This window comes from Lissotriton vulgaris, chromosome 3_1 (genome assembly GCF_964263255.1).
Source record: "Lissotriton vulgaris chromosome 3_1, aLisVul1.2, whole genome shotgun sequence".
Taxonomy (NCBI): Eukaryota; Metazoa; Chordata; class Amphibia; order Caudata; family Salamandridae; genus Lissotriton; species Lissotriton vulgaris.
This window is the reverse complement of record NC_141689.1, coordinates 923014149-923036781: the sequence shown is the minus strand read 5'-3', so window position 1 is coordinate 923036781 and position 22633 is coordinate 923014149. Positions and strand designations below refer to the sequence as shown.

At 43.9% G+C, this 22633-nt stretch overlaps 1 protein-coding gene across 2 annotated transcripts in view; it reads right to left on the bottom strand.

Moving 5' to 3' along the window:
* The window catches only part of LOC147727219 (cytochrome P450 1A1-like), a 230718-nt gene that overhangs the window by 152925 nt on the left and 55160 nt on the right, over positions 1-22633 (bottom strand). For both annotated transcript variants that reach the window (XM_086961268.1, XM_086961269.1), the window contains one exon: positions 3992-4818. In XM_086961268.1, the coding sequence (XP_086817394.1) occupies positions 3992-4798 (807 nt within the window). In that variant the 5' untranslated portion in view covers positions 4799-4818. The remainder of the gene's footprint in view (positions 1-3991; positions 4819-22633) is intronic.

Genomic DNA, 22633 nt, shown 5'->3' with positions numbered 1-22633 from the left:
TTACATTGGGAAATGTTATTAACCAATCAAATGCTTTTTTAAAAGTCACATGGCAATCGCACACCGAGCGCGCAAGGAAGTCACACCCAACGTGATTTTGACAAAATATATTTATCATAATATAAGTTTATTACAGTTAAAAATATATAAATGTCTGAAATATTTCAGATTATTGCTTGCTCTCATATACTGTTTAAAGTTATTTCGATATACTTTTGAGACAAAAAAAAGAGAATGGTGTACCCGGCACGATACTATACGTCTGTGACGTAACACAGGGCCTGGTAGCGTGTACTCGTCGCATGCTCAAAGCGCAGCGGACGTAACCCCATATTTACATGACATAAAGCGTGGCTTGGTACTGCTTACCCGTCGGATACCAAAGTAGCGCCTGGGGTGACTTCATGCGTATATGATGTTAGTGGGACGCGGTGCCACATAGTCGTCGGATACGAAACTGCAAATCATTTACCAGTCTAGCAATATGGCGGATAGGATTTGTGTGGTGATGGAGCTTGGTACGCTACCAGTATGGGAGTGCAGCTTTCTCCCCCCCAAAAAAAATATATCAGTATTTATTTGGGAACATATAAAACATTACATAATTTTAAAGTTAAAAATAAAGAAGTATAATAGAGTTCCAAAATATTACCAAAAAAAAATTGAAAAAATATAGGGTTTAGAAACATTAAAATATGAAATTATCATTTAAAAAACCTTCGAAATTCACTGCAAAAACCATAGGTTTAACAGACGTTATAGTTAGGAATTAGCATTTAAAAAGCCTTTGAAATTCACAAAAAAAAATAGGTTACAGGGACGTTATAGTTAGTTGAACATGTGACTCATATAAAACCAGAGAAATTCGCCTGTTATAGTTAGTTGGACTAACTATAACTCGCGCACCGGCATATATATATATATATATATGCATACTCCTTCCCACTTCGACACCGAAGAAGGCACGTACTCGAAGAAGTTAGGTATGGCTTTCTTTAATGAATCAGGTCTCACTCGACCCCATGGCTAGAGAGACGCGTTTTGGTTTCGCAGAAGCCTTTTTTCAATCTGAGTGGCGCCCTACAGCTGTAGGTATATATAGCCCTTCCCCCATCAAGGCATTTAATAAACAACGAGGAAATACTATTGCCCTTTAAGCATGTGTAGATATATAACATTGTTACAAATGTGTAAAAATGCTCCTTTCTGAAACGCATAGTGCAGCTAGTTATTCAGCATATTTATGATATTTCCAAATTATTAATGTGTGTAAATGCAATTGTCCGAGATAATTTCATCAGTAGCCTCTCATGGGAGAACATATATCATTGATACATTTAAACAGTGGCACCAATCGCTCTAGAAAACAAAGCCCTTGAAATAACGCAAATGCATTCAATTTAAATAAATAAAACCGTGCTGTGACTATTTTAAAACATGTAAACGTAGAGGCATCTTAAAGCCCTATTCGCTACTTCTAATAACCCTGAGGCCAACAGTTTCTGAGAAATGAAAGCTGAACTGTGGAAACAGATGTTACTCTGCGCCCAAATGTACTCGCACTTATATGACTGTTTAAGCAAGTGAGGCTGGGAGCCGTAGTGCTAACAGACGCAGAACGGAATTTTAAAAGGAAACACAAAGTGTGTGACTATTTGACAAAATATTGGCTTCCCGTTGCACACTCATATCCCGAGAGGACTTTCACACCCACAATGCCTCAATGCGCTCGAGCGAGAAACACACAGATCTGGGACTTGATAGTCAGCATATGTGTCTCTTAAAACCAAGGCCAGTAAATATCAATCCATTGTAGCGACACGAGTCAAAGGCCAACAGTGTTTGAGAAATGAAAGCTGAACTGCGGAAATAGATGTTACTCTGCGCCCAAATGTACTTGCACTTATATGACTGTTTAAGCAAATGAAGCCAGGAACCGTGGTGCTAACAGATGCAAAACCATGTATTCATAGAAACACAAAGTGTGTGGTTATTTGACAAAATATTGGCTTCTCGTTGCACTCTCACATCCCCGAGAGGACTTTCACTCCCACAATGCCTCATTGGGCTTGAGCGAGAACCACATAGTTCTGGAATCTGGATCTTTATAGTCAGCATATGTGTCTCTTAAAGCTGTGGCCAGTAAATACCAATGCATTGTAGCGAGCATGAGTCAGAGTCTCGTAGCGAAAAAATAGTTAAAAGGTAGCCTTGAATGTCTTTGACTACGCATAGCACTGAATGAAAGTTAATGAATGGACAACAAACATGGGGTCGGAGGAGACCAATAAACAAAAAATTGCTTGTGCCGAACATTCCTCACCGTATCCGCGGTGCCCAGTCACCAGAGGGCTCCAGTCTCCCGAGTAAGGCATTTCCAAACAGGGGAACCATTAAACCTGTGCTGGCAGTCGAAAAAAACGCCCCACTGCAAGTTTGTCGTGTTCCATCTGCTGTCATCCTTAGTCCTCATCCTGGAACCACATCTGGGGACTCCATCATTAGCACTCCCATGCTCCTCCAACAAAATATATATATATATATATACACACATTCATACACTCGCTGGTCACAGTCACTCCTGTACCCTCTCACATACCCACTCGGAGACTTATGCACCCAGTCAAAGGTCCACTCAGAAACTCATATACTCACTCACAGACCCACTCAGACTCTCATGCACCCACTCCGAGACCCACCAAGAGTTATGCATCATTCACACACCTAGTCACTGAACCACCCTGAGACTCATACACAAAGTCACTGACCCAGTCAAAGCCTCATACACCCACTCACAGACCCACTCCCTCATACACCCATTTGTATAACAACTCAGACACTCATGCACTCACTCACATACCCACTCAGACAGTGCTGCACCAAGTCACAGACTCAGAAAGAAATGCATGTGCTTATTCGAATACCCAAACACTCATACACCCAGTCAGAGACCCACTCCGAGACTCATGTACCCACTTATACATCCACTCGGAGACTCATGCACCCACTTACATACCCACTCAGAGACTCTTACACTCACTTGTATATCCACACAGTCGAGTACTCACTTGTGTACCCATTCAGAAACTCATGTTCACTCACAGACCCACTCAAACACTCATGCAATCACTCACAAATGTATGAACCCAAAGATCCAGTCACAAACTCATGTACACACTCACATACCCACACAGAAACTGAAACACCCATTCATATACCGCTCAGACATCTATTGACCTTCAAGATTTACCATTGTTTTATCAATAATCTATACTACTATTATAAAGAGAGAACACAACCCTTTGAGCCAGGTAAACTCGGGAACCACACACACACACCCGATACATCCTTGAAATTGTCAGGGTGTGTAGATGGACATAGGCTACATAAAATAAAAAAAAAATACGTACATTTAAAAATGTAACTTTAAAAACAAAGTAGTCCCCTGATTCGTAGCGCCGGCCGCGACGTCTGCGTGATGACATCGGGAGCGCGGGGAGGAGCGGCGTTCAGGAGCAACAGGAAGAGCGGAGGACATGAGCGCGGGGAGGAACTGCGGACAGGCGGGGAGGAGCGGCGAGCGGCGGACAAGCGGTACTGAGCAGCGAGAAGCGGAGGAGCAGTGGAGCAGTAAAATCAGCAGCGCAAGGAGGAGCGGCGGGTGAGGTAAGTGAACCAGCCAAAAGCCGCGGTTGCGCACCGAGGGACGGGCGGGAGCCATCGCAAGCCTGAAATGCTGCCCCCAGCCCCCTTTTGCCCCAGGCAACGCTGGGGCGGGCTGCTAGTGTATTCATAAAAGGAAATTGCATTCAGTGGCCCATTTTAGATGCACTTCGAACAAAACTGTGTTTTCAAACAGACTACCCCAAAATAAATAGATCATGTGAAATATACGAAATGGGTACAGATAGATAAGCCACCAACATTACAAAAATTGATAGATCCAACTAAAATCCTGACAATAGTCCAACTCACATTGTTAATGACTTACCTCGTCGCATGTTGCATAATGTTCATCGACATGTTTCTTGACAAAGTTCTGAAAACGCCTAACGCTTTCTGTCAGTGCTTTAAGGCCTGGCAGAGGCAAATAACGTATCAGTGGAATAAAATCAGCTGCAGCCCCCGAAGCTGATGCTTTTTGTGCTTCCTCATTGTTTTGTACCACATCAGTGAACTCTTTATCTGTATGCTCATATCGCTTGCCAAAGCAGAGAGCACAAACAACATTGGCAACAGCCAGAGTTATTTCTCCACTGGGATCAAAATAACCTTTTCTCCCTGTGAGCTCAGACAGTGTTGCCACCAGTTCCACCGCCTCAGCAGACACATATTCTTCAAGAAGGCAAGAGCAAGTGGATGTTTTTGCTTCGGATTTTGAAAATGTCCGTAAAGCATTTTTGGCAATTTTCTTATGAAGCTTCCACGTTTCTCCAAAGTATGGGGAAAATGACAAAAGGCTACTTTCTGCTATTAAAGACAGCGAGTGCAACTTTGGCCTGGCACCAAAGCTGTCTCCTTGCCTCAGCAGTACTTTTTTGATGGTTTCTTGACCACTGATAACAAGGACTGGCACAGTTCCAAGATAGAGGAGGAACACATCTCCGTATTGCTTTGCCATTTTCGAAAGGGTGATATGAGGCAGAGCCCCAAGCTGAAATATATTTCCAAAAACTGGCAGTCCCCATGGTCCTGGAGGAGTTTTACCATCATTTTTTATGTTTCTTAGGACCATGAAGACTAGCGCAAAAGTTATAAATGCAATCATCACTTCTGGGTAAGTAAGATCAACCGCCATAATTTCTGTACTGAGGTCACCTGCAAGAATTAGAAATTTTTTGTCTATTAAAATTTAATTTGAAATTACCAGGTAATTCAATAGATCGTAATTCGATCTTAAAAAGATCATAAAAGCACAGAGTAAAAACAACACAAATATCAAACATATAAAATAAATGCAGTATCATAAATAACATTCTGAATTCATTCATGATTAGCTAAATAGCTAAAAACATTAAAATCACATCAATCCATCACATGCAGCAAATTTAATTAAAAAGATTATACAACTGTCTCTCTAGACGCCTCGCCTACCCTACCTGCTCCCCTTTATGGATTTTCTGCTGCAAATAGCCATCTTAAGAAAACAACACATGATCTAACAGATATCAGAGCTGTTTAACAGTTGAAGGAAGGTTAAGGACACCCTACATTTCTGAAAGGCTAACTTTTTCCATGTGGGTTTAAGACAAAGCTGAAAACACTTGCGATAAAAACCACAGAAAAACAAAAAATTTACCTAGGATTGTTCTGCCTTACCATTACAGGGATAAGGGGTGCACAGTCTAAATATTGAGTTCTAAATATCGACCTACAAAAATATCAAGTTGGAAATATCGAAGGTACAGAATATCGTGGTCGAGAATATCGTTGGACAGAATATTGACCCTAAGGTAAGTATTATCGATTTTTTTATATTGATGTAAGTAATATCGAAGTTACTAATATCGATATTTGTATTATTGTTATGTATTTTATTATGTATGTGTAATATTTTTTGGGTTAAGTATTTTACTTGTTTTAAAATTATATGTGTATTATTTTTATATATTAATAATGTTATTTTAAGTAAATGTTATGTTTTAGTACTGGAGCGGGTTGTGGGTTTATAGGAAAATAGGGTGGGAAGTAATTTAAATATACTAAATTAATTATGTTGTAATACTTTATTCGATATTGTCATATCATAAAAGTACATACATTCTAAAGAGCATGTTTGGTAAAAATATACGATTCATGTAATAAAAGGCAATAAAATATTTTTTACATTGATAAGAACAATTTGATGACAATACTAAAGTACAATAATATAAACATAGATATAAGTAGGGCACAGTATGTATACAATCTATACTTCTTTAGCATTTAACATCCTGGTGCGGATAAGCCAGGCGCATGATAGATATTTTGCCAATCCACATACAATAAGAAGGGATGTAGTATCAATTGTAAGCATACGTAAGGCAACCCGGAAATCTCTGACCCCCAACTCTATATAAACTGGTTTCAACCATCTCAGCCTCGCCCTCTTGTAAGCTTTACAGCCAAACAAAAAATGTGGTAAGGATTCTGATTTACACGGGCAGCATGGGCAAGTACTGTTTGAGACCCTTGACCCTTTCCATCTTTCAGTGAATTTATTGAGGGATAGTGTCCCATACCTCATTTTTAGGAAGACCGATCTGTCTCTTGGTATTCTGATGAAGTCTAAAAACGGTTCCAACTTTCTGCTTGATTTGTGTTCTAAGAACTGTGTGGTTAGAGATCCCCATTTCAAGCTCTTCTGTTCCTCTGCATCTACCCACTCCCAATAGATTTTCTTAATTATTTCCTTGGGTTGGGGGAGGGCCGAGAGTTCCAAAATTCGGCCAAGCCCAGTTTCGTAACCATTTGTCTCATTTTATTTACCCACTGTATTTTATTCGCACTGTTCAAGGTAATCAGTTCATCCATCACCAAGGCAGAGTTTGCTAGCTCTGGGGTCCTCCTCAGGTGCACCCAAAACAGCAAGGGACGAAGGTTAACTATATCTAAGATGGAGCGTTTGCCCATCTCATGGAAAAGGGGTTTCAACGGAGTTGAGGTAGGAAGGGAGACAAGGGGCCAGATGTAGATCGGCAAATAACGGTCGGTAACGGCTGATTTCGGCCGTTACCGACCAGTATTTACAAATGGAGATGTAGCGGCCTTAAAATGCACAGAATCTGTATATTTACCGAATTGGTAAAGTTACCGATTCAGTAAAATACTGATTCTGTAAATTTACCAAATCGGTAAATCGATATGTAGGAGGCACAGAAAACAGTGCCACAGGCCCTTACCGATTCGTTATTTACCATGCAATTCTATTGCATGGTAAATATCGAATACCTGTGTACAAGCACATCTGTGCATGTACACCTGTGCCATGTGGCACACAGACATGCCCTAAGGGCATGTATGTGTGTCACATGGCACACAAGTCAAAATCAGGGGTGCAACAGGGTGTCAAAGTGACACCCTGTCACCCTTGCAAAATCAGTAATTTTACCGAATCGGTATTTACCGATTCGGTAATTGACATTGATTCCTATGGGCCTACAGGCCCTTAGGAATCAATGGCAATTACCGAATTGGTAAATACTGATTCGGTAATTACCGAATCATACAGATTCGGTAAAAAGTTCCAATTTTTTACCTACATCTGCTTTACCGAATCTAGAATACCGAATCGGTAAAATTCGGTTTCTAGAGTCGGTAAATCAGATTTACCTACAACTGGGCCTAAGTCCCTTATAAATTTGTTCTCTGCTCTTACCAGATCTGGGACGTTTTCACAACCCCGAAGTTCAGCCCCATAAGTCGCAGAGGGCAGCGCCCTCCCATCATAAACAGCAAGAGCCGGGGCGATAGGTCTGCTGACTGACATTCGCTGGCTCCTTAAAATGGCAACTGAGACTCTCTTGAGGTTTAGCAGAATCTTGGCCACATGGGAACCCCACTTCATTCTGCTGTTAATTCTGATTCCCAGGTAGTCAAAATCCTCAACCACTTCAAGAGATAACCTATTATGAATGATGTTGATTTTCTTAGCTTTTTTTGGAGGGGGGCAACAACATCAGCTTGGTTTTAGTCATGTTAATGGTCAACCCACGTTTGTGGCAGAACAGGCTAAATCTATCCAATAATTTTTGTAGACCAGATGGGGTTTTGGCCAACAGGAGGGTGTCATCCGCGAAGAGGAGAGTAGGTGTTTTTCCCCTGCCAGGACTGGGGCGCCGGCACTGCACTCCCTCAGATGGTCTACCACCCCATTGACAAAGAGGGAGAACAATGTTGGGGCCATCACACAGCCCTGGCGTACCCCCCTGTTCACAGACACCCTCCCTGTTAACTGACCCTGTCTACCCCAACTAATCCTAGCATAGCTGTCCTCATGGAGTTTGACTATAACCTCCAGGAGGTAATGAGGGAACCCCATATCCTGCAATACCCTCCAGAGTTTGTCACGAGTTACCAAATCGAAGGCACTTTTGAGGTCTATGAAGGCCAAGTAAAGATTCCCCTTCATAATAGTTGCTGTTTTCCAATATATTGCCCAGAACCTAAAAACCTGGTCCATTGTGCCCACGTTTTTACGAAAGCCCGCCTGGAAGTGGGAAAGTATGTTCCCCCCCTCTAACCATCTGTCCATACTATTTACAATGACCCTGCCAACTACTTTCTGCATAGCGTCGATTAAACTAATCGGCCTGTAGTTGTCAGGGTCCTCCCTATCGCCTTTCTTATGTATGGTAACCACTTCCGCACCCTCCCAGGAGTCGGGTACAGAATGCCCACTGAGGATTAAGTTCATAAGGGGGGCAATAAAATCCAACCATAACTTGGGGTCCTGTATATATAAATCACCCGGTAGCCCATCCGGGCCTGCCGCTTTTGCGGGGATTATATTCCTAATAGCATCAAGAACTTCCCGGGTTGTAAAGGGTTCTACGGGTACAGACCCCTCATTACTACGGTTATTTTGTGCCCTACAAGATGGACCTGCATCATCTTCACCACAATACAAATTTGAGAAGTGTGAGTGCCATTGCTGTTCAGTTATGTGGTTGCCGAGGGGCTCCATACCTCTTCTGTCTAATTTGTTTATCAGGTTCCAAAACAGAGTTGGGTTTTTTGAGATGGCAGCGACCTTAAGTTACTGCCAATATTCCTCCTCCCAATCCCTCTTAGCCCTTATGATGCACAAGTTATATTCCTTTCTAGCCAACCGAACAGATGAGGTATCCTTTCTTCTAATAGCATTTGCTATGGCCCTTCTCCTTTCCCTACATTGTGCCGTGTACCATGGGGTGCTGGCTTTTACTGGATTCTTCCTTTTTGGTCCCCCTGTGTCTTTTATTGTGAAGAAGGAGCCAATGTTCTTCATTAGGGTATTGTAGGAGTCTGTAAGGGAGACATTTTGATCGGTGTGGTGGACAGGGATTTTAGATACAAGTTCCCTGGTTTCTAATTCCACCAGACCTTTGATACAAAGTTGACTATCTTCTTGACACAACACCCTGTTCCATTTAAGTCTGCAGTTGCAGTTAGATGGGACTAATTCTTTTGTTATCATTAGTGGATCATCTGAGGATTCCCTCTCCACCCCCCATTTTATTTCCATACAAAGCGGGTTGTGATCGCTATCCTGTGACTGTATGATTTCCATGTCAATTAGTCTATTCCAAGAGCCAGTGTCAAGAATAATATAATCAATTCGGGATTGGCAACTAAGTTTGTTGTAGGTCATCGCACCATTTGGGTCCGAGATTGTCCTACCGTTCAGAGCACGTAAGTTATATTCTATTGTTAGGGCATTTATTTGGATCGCTCTTGGATTCCACTTTTTGATTGGGGCTAGGGTCAAAGGGGGGATAGACTTTTTACAATCGTCTTCATTCATGTCCACGATATCATCTGCACTTAGGGGTTCGTAGGTACAGTTAAAATCTCCCCCTATGATGACACTGGAGAGTAAGGAAATACCTGCAAGTGCCCCCTCAAGTAAGGCTATGGTGGGTGAGGTTTGACCTCCCGGGGACACTCGGGCATACACATTAAACAGCTCAAAAGAGCTTATAGAATGGTTGCCCTTAACAGAGATATGCAGTATATCCTGCGATGGCAAAGAGTGAACAGTAGCCTCCAGATTAAGCGCTACTTTAATCCAAACATGTAGACCCCCCAAAGGTCGACCTCTCCCTATACTAACTGCAGGAATAAAGTGGGTAGAATATCCACATTTATATCGGGGGGATATGCTCCACGTTTCTTGAAACATGCAGATATCAAACATGTCTATGAATTCGCTCCATTCTGGGTTTAACATATTTTTCTGGAGCCCCACTATGTTCCAAGAGATTAGTTTAATTATTTTCGTGTGTGGATTAGTCTTGCTGGTAATTATATCTGGAGCTATTCCTCCTACAACTGTGTTTAGGGGCCTATCAACTGTGGGCACTTCATTAGAACTTCCATCCCTAGGGGGAGTAGCCTCATCATTATTTACCCCGGCCTCCTTGTCTACGATGTTTACAGAGCAGTTAATCTGATGCTCAGGATTCTGTGTATCATATTTTTGTGTTGCACTATTCAAACAATCACCCTTTGGTGGTCATTCTATAAGGTTAAGTCCTGATTGATCCTCGGGCCTATAATTAGACCATAGTGGTGCCAGTCTGATTTGAATATTGCAATTCCTGGGGGGTCAAGTCCTATGCTCCAAGGCTACTAAGTTCTCAGCAATTATTTGGTTGCCAAATACGGTCTCAATACAGTCTGTTGCCGAACTGGTCAAGGAAAGTCTTTTAACATTGATCATGTCCTCCCTAATAACTGACCTGCACCCTTTAACATGACGAAGCCAATGAATGGCCTTGTTACGTAAGGAATCACTATTCTCATAATTACCGGTGACTTCCCGCTTAGTAACCCCAGTCATGTAGACAGTGCAACAGGGTAATTTTACCGCTGTGCTCCCAGTGGATAGTCTAACCCTATCTCTGTAGTGTATATTATGGCCCTGCAGGTCCCTACGTTGTGATGTTGGGTCCCTCTGATTTGCTACTGTGGGAATTGAGCTTGAGATCTTGTGCCTAGCTGATGTTTTAGCAAGAGATGATTGAGCTAGATTCATGGTTCTTGAATCTCCTGCGGTTTTGCCGACTGGCAATGGGGCAGTTTGTGGTGTACGTTTAGATGATGCCACATCTGCAGTCTGAATATTTGGGGTCAATCGTGGGGTGGGAGCTTTGGGAGGGTTAGGTACTGGCACTGAGTGTGGGGAAATTACTTTATGTGCAGCCTTCCAATTTATAAGGTCTGTCATCATTTCCTTAATTTGGGCTATGTCCCTTTCCAGGCTTTTTACTTTTCCCATTAGCCTATGATTAAAGTTCAAGCATCTAGAACATTCGTCTGGACTATTCCTATCCCTCATATCCTCCCCCAACCTTTGCGTTAAAACCTCGCCTATTTCCCTTGACTCCCCTTCCAACACCGCAAATCGATTGGTACAAGTAATACCTGTTTCCTTTTCTATGTGGCACAGGGACCTGTCTGTGTTCTCATTTGACATTTCAGTGATAGCATTAACATTTACCCCTTTATGTGCCTCAATAACAGTTACCTCTATGGGTTTAGGGGAGTTAGAGTTTGTATTATCCAGTAAACACTTAGATTTTAAATTTTTAGTGAAGATAGCTGGGATAACTTTACTCTTTCTCTGCAATAGACTTTCCACCAAAGGGTCAGAAGTATCCACATTACTTGAGGCAGTAGTAGTCAGTAAGATATTCTCACAATCTTCAACAATAGTTTCGATACTTGACATTACACAGTTAGTAGCAGCATGTGATAATTTCTTAGACTTCTTCCCTTTTTTAATTGCAGTAACAGGGGCTCCCACCCCCTCTATAGCCTTTCTTTTCCCCATGATTATATGGCAATTTCTTAAAAAGGAAGGGGCTGATAAAGCACACTCAAGAATGGTCCCTTAAAGTATTATATATCCGAGAAGTGATCACAGTACCTTATTGATTTAAGATGTACAACAAAGTCACTCGTTAGAGGGGGACCCTGCCCTGCCTCAGTCTGCCTAGGACGGCCGCAGACGGCCCCGCCCTTGTCCCGGGCTTCTCCCAGCGATGCCCGAGTGCGTCCCGCGACGCGGGGGCTCGGCCTGATTTTCAAAGCGCCTCCTGGCACGTGATTGGCAGTGTCGGCTGATGACGATGCCGGTAGGGTCTCTGGGCCAGGTAGTCCGTTTCCTCCACTCGGCGGCCGCTCTGGTTGTCTAGTGGCGGCAAGCGGGAGGGAGAGTACTCGAGCCCAGCACAGCACTCCTTCGGGAAGCAGGTGAGGGTAAAGACAACCCCCCGAACACGCTGGACAGCCCCCGCTCCACCGGTGCTCGGCCTGATTTTCAAAGCACCTCCTGGCGCGTGATTGGCAGTGTCGGCTGAAGACGATGCTGGTAGGGTCTCTGGGCCAGGTAGTCTGTTTCCTCCGCTCGGCGGCCGCTCTGGTTGTCTAGTGGAGGCAGCGGGAGGAGACCACTCGAGCCCAGCGCACTCCTTCGGGAAGCAGGTGAGGGTAATGACAACCCCCTGAACACGCAGGTCAGCCCCCTCTCCACCGGGGCTCGGCCTGATTTTCAAAGCGCCTCCTGGCGCGTGATTGGCAGTGTCGGCTGATGACGATGCCGGTATGGTCTCTGGGCCAGGTAGTCCATTTCCTCCGCTCGGCGGCCGCTCTGGTTGTCTAGTGGTACAAAGGGGGGTGGTGATGGACGGAGCATCTGAATCAATCAAACACTCACACCCAGTCAAAAGATCTGGGTTTAATCCATCACCATTCTTTAGCCCACTCTGCCACCCCAGTTCAGACATGGCTATATGCAAATCAGTCTGACCCTGTGCCTCATGGGAATAGTCCAGCCCGAACTGCCAAGCCATGTCTTCCCTGGACCGGACACAAGCTTCCGAGGACCGGTGTCTGGCATTCCAGCCGTCTTCAGCCCGGCTTGCTTGAATCCAGTGGCAAAGTGAGCAAGGGACTCACGTCTGAGCATACCCTGCCACACTTATGGCGGCCAAAAGCGGTACAAAAGGGGGTGGTGATGGACGGAGCATCTGAATCAATCAAACACTCACAACTGGGGTGGCAGAGTGGGCTAAAGAACGGTGATGGATCAAACCCAGATCGCTGTACCCTCTGGAGTTTGAATAGTAATTTTTACCCCTATGCTATCCAACATTTTCCCTACTGTTGCACCCTCTGGAGCTGAAATAGTAAATGTTACCCCTACGCTATCCAACATTTTCCCTACTGCTGCACCCTCTGGAGTTGGAATATGAATTTTTACCCCCAAACTTTCCAACGCTTTCCCTACTGTTGCCCTCTCTGGAGTTAGAATAGTAATTTTTACCCCTACGCTATTCAACGCTTTCCCTACTGTTGCACCCTCTGGAGTTGCAATTGTAATTTTTACCCCTACGCTATCCAACGCTTTCCCTACTGTTTGCCCATCTCTGGAGTTGGAATAGTATTTTTACCATTACGCTATCCAACTTTTTCCCTACTGTCGCACCCTCTGGAGTTAGAATAGTAATTTTTACCCTTACGCTATCCAATGCTTTCCCTACTGTAGCACCCTCTGGAGTTGGAATAGTAATTTTTACCCCTATGCTATCCAACATTTTCCCTACTGTTGCACCCTCTGGAGTTGAAATAGTAAATGTTACCCCTACGCTATCCAACATTTTCCCTACTGTTGCACCCTCTGGAGTTGGAATATGAATTTTTACCCCCACGCTTTCCAACGCTTTCCCTACTGTTGCCTTCTCTGGAGTTGGAATAGTAATTTTTACCCCTACGCTATCCAATGCTTCCCCTACTGTAGCACCCTCTGGAGTTGGAATAGTCATTTTTACCCCTACTCTATCCAACGCTTTTCCTACTGTTGCACCTCTGGAGTTGGAATAGTAATTTTTACTCCTGCGCTATCCAACGCTTTCCCTACTGTTGCATTTTCTGAAGTTGGAATAGTAATTTTTAATGTTTCGCTATCCAATGTTATCATTACTGTAGTTTTTTTAGGACTCTGAATAGTAGTTTTATTTATTTAGCTATTTAAAATTATTTTTGATAATGTTGTATATTATTAATTTTAAAAATATTGAAAGTATATTTAATTGTTTTAATTTATTATATATAATTATTTACTTTTTATTTATGTTATTGTTTTATGTGTGTAGATGTCTTTGTAATTTATACTTTTAAATAATTTATAAATAATTTTTTAAAAAATTAAAAACTTATTATTAGGTAAGTATATATTATATTTTATGTATATGTCTAATTAATGTTATATTATTGTATTTGTATTATTTATTAATTGTAAACATTATTAAATATTTTTAACTTTGTTTCTTCAGTTTATAAGTATTATTTACTTTATTTTACACTTTTTTTATTTTAAAAAAGAAAAACGATATTTTTATTTACTATATTTTTAACATCGATATTTGTTTCAATATTTTTGTACTTACCATGTTGTAGATATGATGTCAATATTCTTGACTCCGATATTCCAATGTCGATTTTTCTGTAGGTCGATATTTTTTCCGTCAATATTCTGTTAGTGATCCGGATTAAGGGGTCAGCACACTACTCCACACATTAGCCCCTTCATAAAAACATACTAACCGTCAAACGAATCCGACCGTAACCTAAAAAGGACAGACCTCTCCCAGCGTGCTAATTCTAGCATAAGATACATAGCAGTATCCTGTGTGGCAGAAATGGAGTAACTATGGCAAATATTGGGTTTTCAAATATCCTTCTGAATCCCCTGTGAGGAGGTACGTTCAGCAAACCTCTACTTGACCACCCTTTTTTCGGTCTTATGGGCCCATTAGGATGGTGGGCGGATCGCCTCCGTCAGGCAGGCGGTAGCCACCACCGGCCTGGCGGAGCGATCCTCCCGCCATCCTACCCTGAATGACCCCCCCCATTTTAGCATGGCGATGGCGAGTGTACAACGGCGGACGGAAAGACCGTCGTCCGCTTTTCCGCCCCGGTCGCCTTGCGGCTGGGGTGGAAAAGGGTTTATATGGTGGCGGTGTCTATTAGACAGCGCCAGCCATATTAGGATAGGCATTTGTGCAATGCCGCCACGGAAAGGCATGCGGAGTCCCCCTGCGGGGGCCCGATGCGGGCCCCTAGCGACTCCGGTGGGTGGGGGGTGCACATGGGGGTACCTATGGTACCCCCCAGCATATAATGCACAACATGACAGGCACCTAGCGGGGCCTGTCATGTTGTGCATTGAAATGCAGAATGTGAATTTTTAGCATTGCAGCTGGCAGTGCGTTTAGCACTGTCCACCGCAATTCTAAAAATGCGTGAAGAGCCCGCCACTGTGGCGGACACATCCTAATGTGCACAACGGGACCCCCGCCCTTATGGCGGGTGGTCCCCACCGGTAGGAAGACGGGCAGACAAAGTCCGTCTGTCATCCTAATGGGGGCCTCAGTATTTAAACCAGGGGTACTAAACAAATCAGGAAGACCAATATCAGCCAGGGATTTAAGGATATATTTCAGCCAGGGAATGGGGAGCCCCTTATTCAAACTCAGACAGTCTTCAACAACTGCCCTATTGAAACTTGCCTCACTAATACTCCATATGCTCACCGAAAGTTGGAGGGGTGCCAGTTCAATAGTATATGAAATGTACTCTAAGTTCAGTTCAGAGTACAAAATAAAATTGGCAGTGGGGACACATTGCAGTTAAAGTTTGAAATAATCTTCAGTAAATTGCCTTTATTGGTCAACAAATAATTAAACACCCTCGTTATTGGTCATAATTTAAACTAAGTTAGTGGAATGACATGAATGTGGAAAAACAGTGAGGAAGCAAAGTGGAATATCTGGGCCTGGGTCCTGCTCCTGAACACCTCACTATGGGACTCAAGCTGGTGGCTGGCTGAACATGACCCACACACATAGCCTGTGCCAGGAACCTTAGAATAATCACTGTCAGCAAATGGGACATAAACGCTCAAGTCAAAGCTGTCACTGCAAACTGCATCCACACCATGAAGATGCAGATGAAGATCCTCAAATGGAGCCCAAGCAACTCCAGAAAAACTGTTACTCATGCCCTAGTCACCAGAAAGTTGGACTATGGGAACCCCCTCTATGCTGAGATCACCAAGCAACTCGCTAGAAACTAGGAACCATCCCAAACTCAGCAGCCAGACTCATCCTCAAACTCTCACATAGAACTCATATCACATCATCCCTTAGGAAGCTTCTGATCCACCAAATGTGCTCAATTCAAATTCAAGGCACTATACAACTGAAGCCCCACCTACCTGAATAGTTGCATCTTCTTTCACCAACCACGCAGACACCCTTGATGGGCAGAACTCTTACTCTCAAACATAAACCTTATACAAAGAACCAGATAAAGAGGATGGGCATTCTCTTATAATACTCCTAAAACGTGAAACGGCCTCCCACTTCACATCAGAGTATTCTCCTCTCTTTTTGAATTCCCCAAGAAGCTGAAACCCCCACTTTTCAATTAACCAACTCATCATAAGCAGGGCTAGGCACACACACCTGCTCAGCTCTAGGATAGCCTTGTGGGTGATGATGTGCTTTACAAACACACACCACATAAAAGAATAGGGTCAGTAAAATAAGTCAGGCTGCTGGGCAGGTGGGAACTGCTCAGATCTGGCTTGAGAGGGATGGCAGTTGCTTGCAGGACAGATGTTGTAGACGCTGCCTCATTATGGAATGAGTTGTGCTGCACACTTCTCTAACCACTGCTCTCCACATCACCATACTCAAAGTCAATGCACTGTATGCCACTTCACTCTATGCCAATCGACTCTACACCACTACACTCTACGTCAGTATACTCTACAATACTTTCTATGCCACTGCACTCTGCACCACTCTACAACACAGATCTCAATGCTGCTGTGCTTTGCACCTCTCTAGTCAAGACTGATTTGCATATGGCTGGGCCCAAACTGGAATGGCATGGTGAGCAAAAGAAACAATGGATTTAGGCCCAGATCCCTGTACCGGGGTGAATGTATGACATTATTCTGCATTCTGTCCGTCAATTGTTATTTTTGCATTTGTCACCACTGAGTGTGACGGGTATGCCCAGACGAGGGTCCTGTGCTCTCCATGCTACTGAAGTGAAGCTATCCTGGCCGATAAGGGTTGAAAGCCCGAAACCGGTCCTATGAGGCTTGTTTCTAGTCCAGGGAGGACCTGGCCTGGCAGTTCGGGCTGGACTGTTCCCATTGAGTGCAGTGTCAAGACTGATTTGCATATGGCTGTGTCCAAACTGGAATGGCAAGGTGAGCAAAAAAACAATGGATTTAGGCCCAGATCTCTGTACTGGGGTGAATGTATGACATTGGTCTGCATTCTGTCTATCAATTGTACTTTTTGCATTTGCACCTCTCTATGCCACTACATTCCATGCAGGCTCACTCTACACAACTCCACTTGACACCACTCCACGTTACCCCACTGCACTCTACCCTGCACACCTCCACTCTACTCTACTTGGCCCCACTCCACTTTCCGTCACTGAACTGTATGCCACTTTACTCTAAGCCACTCTACATCAGTTCACTGTATGCCACTATACTCTAAGGCCCTCGACTCTGCAACGCTCCACTTTATGCCAATGCACTCTATGCCAATCAACTCTTAGCCACTCTAGCGTACTCTGAACCACTGCACTCTATGCCACTGCAGTCTACTCTGCATCACTCCACTCTAAGCTGCTGCACTCTAGGCACCTGCACTCTACACCACTTTATTCAAAAACAATGAACACTAAGGCACTGCACTCTACACCAATCTACTCTACACCACTGCACTGTATGCTACTATACTCTACCCTAAAACATGCTATGCCTCTACTCTGGAACACTCTATGCCCCTCTACTCTACATCATTGCAATCTACTTCACGTTACTCTGCACCAATCTACGCCACTGCACTCAACACCAATGCACTCTACACCACTGAACGTTATGCCACTTTACTCTGCACCCCTCTACTGCACTATACTCAAATGTACTCTACTTCACTATACTCTACACCTCTCTAATCTACTGTGCACCACTGCACTCTATGGCACAGCACTTTACACCTCTCTATTCTACAACACTCTACTATGCACCAGTGCACTCTGCACCAATGCACTCCATGCCATGGCACGCTACAGCACTCCACTCTACGCCAATGTACTCAACACCACTCCGCAACACTGCACTCTATGCCACTGCAATCTACCCTGCAGCACTCCACATCAACCTACTCTATGCCACTGCATTTCTACCCTTCACCACCACTCTACCCTGCACCACTTCACTCTTCATCAATCTACTCTATGCCGCTGCACTCAATGCCACCCTACTCCACTGTGTGCCACTCCACTCTTTGTAATTGCACTCTATGCTGCACCACTTTATGCCACTGCACTCTATGCCAACTACTCTGCACCACTGTAGTCTACGCCACTAAACTCTGCAGCACTCTGTCACTGCATGCTATGCCACTCTACACCATTGTCCTCTATGTCACTTCACTCCACACAACTCTATTCTATGCCACTGCTCTTCACTTTACACCACTCTATTCTATGCCACTGCTCTCCACTCTACACCACTGCACTCTACGCCACTCAACTGCCATCTACGCCATGGCACTCCACACATCGGCAGTCTTCCCTGCAACCCTCCACTCTACCCTGTAACCCTCCACTCCACCCTGCACCACTCCACTCTATAACAATCTACTCCACCCCACTCTATCCTGCGCCACTCCAATCTACGCTACAGCACTCTATGCCACGGCAATCTACTCTACATCACTCTACTATAGGCCACTGCACTCTACTATGTGCCACTGCACTCTATGCCACTGTACTGTACGGCACTGTACTTTACACCACTTTACTCAAAACCAATGCACTCTCTACTCTGCACCACTGTACTTTATGCCACTTCACTCAAGGCCGCTCTACTCCACGCCACCCCACTCTGTGATACTGCTCCACTCTACAAAGCTCTACACAACTCCCTCTATGCCATTCCATGCTGCTTTAGTTCACTCTATTCAACAACACACTACTCCATTCTGCGCCACTTCACTACTCCACTCTATGCAACACCCCCATGCCACCCCACTCTACAGCACCCAACTCTACGACATTCTACTTCCTCTATAAAACTGTGCAACACTCTACATCACTCCACTCTATGCCACTAAACAACCATATGCAACTCCACTTTATGCCTCTCCACACCACTCTTCCTTTACCCCACTACATGTTTGCCATGCTGAACAGCAGCTACGCTGATGTACAACATGGCTAAACATATTAGCAAAGTCAATAGCTCTTACATAGGCGATACCTATTGGCTTTGCCAATGCTTGCTTCTAAAACTTAGTCCTAGGCCCTTCACATAGCTCATAAAGTTCATTAGTATTTCATTATAAAAAATTTTTAAAGGTAAGGGGAGTTCACAACTTCACTTACTCTGAATTCATAGCAACAGCACACTGATGGATATATGATTTTAGATTAGATCGTTTAAGCTGTCATGCTCCCCTATTGTTACCAAAACTTTAAAATGCATACATAATATTTATATATTTCTCTCTCACCACATGTATCGAAGATTTAGATATATATGTATGCCTTCAATGGGGATGCGAATATTAAACATCCAAAATACACTGAATCATCCTATATTCAATGTTTATCTCATACATACGTGCAATATATCCAAATACATTTTCGAATATTTTTACTGGGCCCTAATTTGTTGCTTTTGTCCACACTGGAGTACAAGTCAGACCCCAAGATGACTCATTCTATTTTTTAAATGAGGATGTTATGACCCCAAGATGGTCCCGCTCAAAATCTAAATGTCAAAAGACTTCTGGTGGATATCTACCTTTGATTACGCCCAGTAGTTCATTCACCTTTGTCCTGACGCTGGGATCTTGCTGCGGTTCAGCGGCCCTCGTGGCACCTTTTATCCTGCCACCCACCCATTGGTTGACAACCCAAATAAAAGATGCTGCACTGAAGTCTTAATCTCGCGAGGCTTCAGATGGCTATTTAGTTTTCAGTCTGATTGGGAGCCTAATTTCATCTCATTACTGGGACCACTGCCTCTGCTTATCCTTCTGCTGAGGCTCGGGTACCCATCTAGCTTTTCAGTGTAGCCAGTGGTTCCATGTGACATTGACAGTGAGCTTCAGATAACGGGTATTGTCAAAAGTAATAAATGGACCGCTAACTCCTCCCCAGCATTGAGGCCACCTGGTTTCTTCGTTTGGTTCTCAATGATATGGCGAGATTCCAGCCTACGTAGCTGGAGCAGCCTGTTCCCTCCCCTAATATCTGCAGCCATGATCCATGCAGTAAAAGCGGAGGAGTTCTCGGTTGCTTTGGTGAAACACTTAAAAGTGTCTCGCCACTGGGTACTTGGAATCCTTATTTTGTATGGCCCTCAGGTGTTCTAAGATCCTGTTCTTAGTTGGGTGTGTTGTGCTCCCAATGTAACGCAAGCCGCACGGATACACAAGACAGTACACTGTGTGGCTTGTGTTACAATTCATTAAACTAGTGATCTTTTTGGGCTCCTTCATCCCTGGTATTTGGTAATTAGTCACCTTTTTACTGTTCTTACAAGCCTTGCATTTAAAGCATGGGTAAAACCCTGTCAGTTTCCCAAATGGTGGAGGTTTCTCCACTTTCCTACAGTGGCTTTGCACAACACTCGAGCCCAGTGATCTTGCTCTCCTAAAAGTTAATAATGGAGATTTGGGTAAATCTTTGCCAATGACTGAATCGGACTTAAGTATGTGCCAGTTCTTCACACACTTCTTCCTGATGTCATGGACATCACTGGAATAATTCATTATCAATCTCATGCTGTTCTGGTTGGTCTTCTGTTTTTTAAGTGCCACTGTACTGTCCTTTGAAATTAGATCAGATCTCAATTTTTTAACCGCTTTCAATTTAGCCTCCTGTAATATCTCTTTACTGTATCCTCTCACTCGGAACTTCATCATACTGTCATTGGCCGCTTTCTCATAATCATTTTGTCGCATACAATTTCTTTTAATTCTCAGTAGTTCGCCTTAGGGTATACTGGATATGGTTTTTCCCGGATGGCAACTATTCGCATGAAGCACAGAGTGTGGGTTTCCTGTGTAATGCGGTACAGATCTTCCCTTCAGCTATGAACACTTTAAGGTCCAAAAAATTAACAGTCTCTGTGCTAATTTCTCCACTAAATCTGAGATTAAGATTATTCCTGTTTAGTACCTCGACATACTCTCTAGCACACTCAATTGTACCTAGGTAGATGATAAACAGATCATCAATATACCTGTTCCATGATATCACTCTCTCTGTCCATGCGGCATTCCCTACCGCCCAGGCCACCGGCCCCTCCCACCAGCTGACGAAAAGGTTCGCGTAGCTGGGGGCGAAGCAGGTGCCCATCGCGGTGCCACAGATCTGTTTGTAAAATTGGTCCTGGAACAAGAATATATTGTTACTTAAGCAAAATGATATAAACTCCAGTAACATTTCATTGTGTGCCATCAGATTTATGGGCCATGTCTCCAAGTACCATTTTACAGCTTCTGCCCCTTGGAGATGATCTATACTGGTATAGAGGCTCGAAATGTCAGGTGTCATCATTACCAAATCGTTAGTCCAGTTCAAATTGTCAATTTTGAGGAGAAAGTCAGTTGTGTCCTTTAAATATGATTTTAGCATTCTCACAAAATCATAAAGAAAATAGTCCACGAACCTCGACATATGCTCCGTCAAGCTCCCCACAGACGAAACAATCGGACTTCCTAGTGGGCATATTGCATGCTTATGCAGCTTGGGCAGGTGGTAAAAAGTTGGTACCTTCGGTTGCTTACATTCCAGGAAAGCAAATTCCTCTTTACTCAGCATCCCCATGTGATACCACTTGTTGATATATATATCCAGCAAGAAAGCCGCTAAGGACCCCTGCCACTTCCAGCAGCGGGCCTCGGACGGGATAGCGAGTCCCTATAAATCCACCACTTCGCTTCCTCGTAAAAGAAAGGATTGTCCAGGCCACTTCTTAGTCAAAAGCGTGTTTTATTTAAGACAGCTTCGCTCGATGCATTTCGCAGGTCAAGCTCGCTTTATCACGAGGAAGCGAAGTGGTGGATATATATATATACATATATATATATATATTACCTACTGGCGGTCGCCAGTAGGTAGTTATAGTTAGGATTTTTTTCAATGTTAAATCTCAAAATTCTATTTGGAATAAATTTGGCGCCGGTTGACGAATCTGCCTGAAAATTTCCTCAAAATGGCCTTGCGGTGTTCCGGTCCTTTCTTGAAAGTTTGGGGGGGATTCGTCAAGCGGGAGCAGAGATAAAAGGGGGATCCCAAAACGCATTTTCCCCATGTTAATTTCCATAGGGCGGTCAATTTCACTTTTAGCCCAAACAGCTGAATGGATTTCCACCAAACTTGGCAAAATTGTATGGACTGGTAGCCCGATGTGCCTTTGCTATGTCTCAAGATATGTGCTCCAGTGGATTTTGAGTAATTTAGGTTACAAAAAAAATATATATCTATAGGCGCGCTCCGGTGCGCGCACCGGGGAGCGCACCTGGTGCGACACGTGACTTGCGCGCTGATTGGCTCACGGGTGTCTGTAAACATTCGAAACAGTCCGGAGCGGCCGCCATCTTGTGTCTCGGTAGGATCGAGATACAAGAGGTGACATAAAAAAACAGGGAGAAATGACTATAAGGGGGCAGGGTAGACCCGCTCCTGACCCCCTAGGTTTGATGTGGGGGCTAAAATAGGGTCCCGCGGGGCATTTAAAAAAAAAATTCGATTTGCGCGGGGTGAGCGCCCGGTACGCGAAGCACGGGGAAAATCCAGGGCCTTATTTATGAAGGCCTTGCAACAGTTTTGCGCCGCC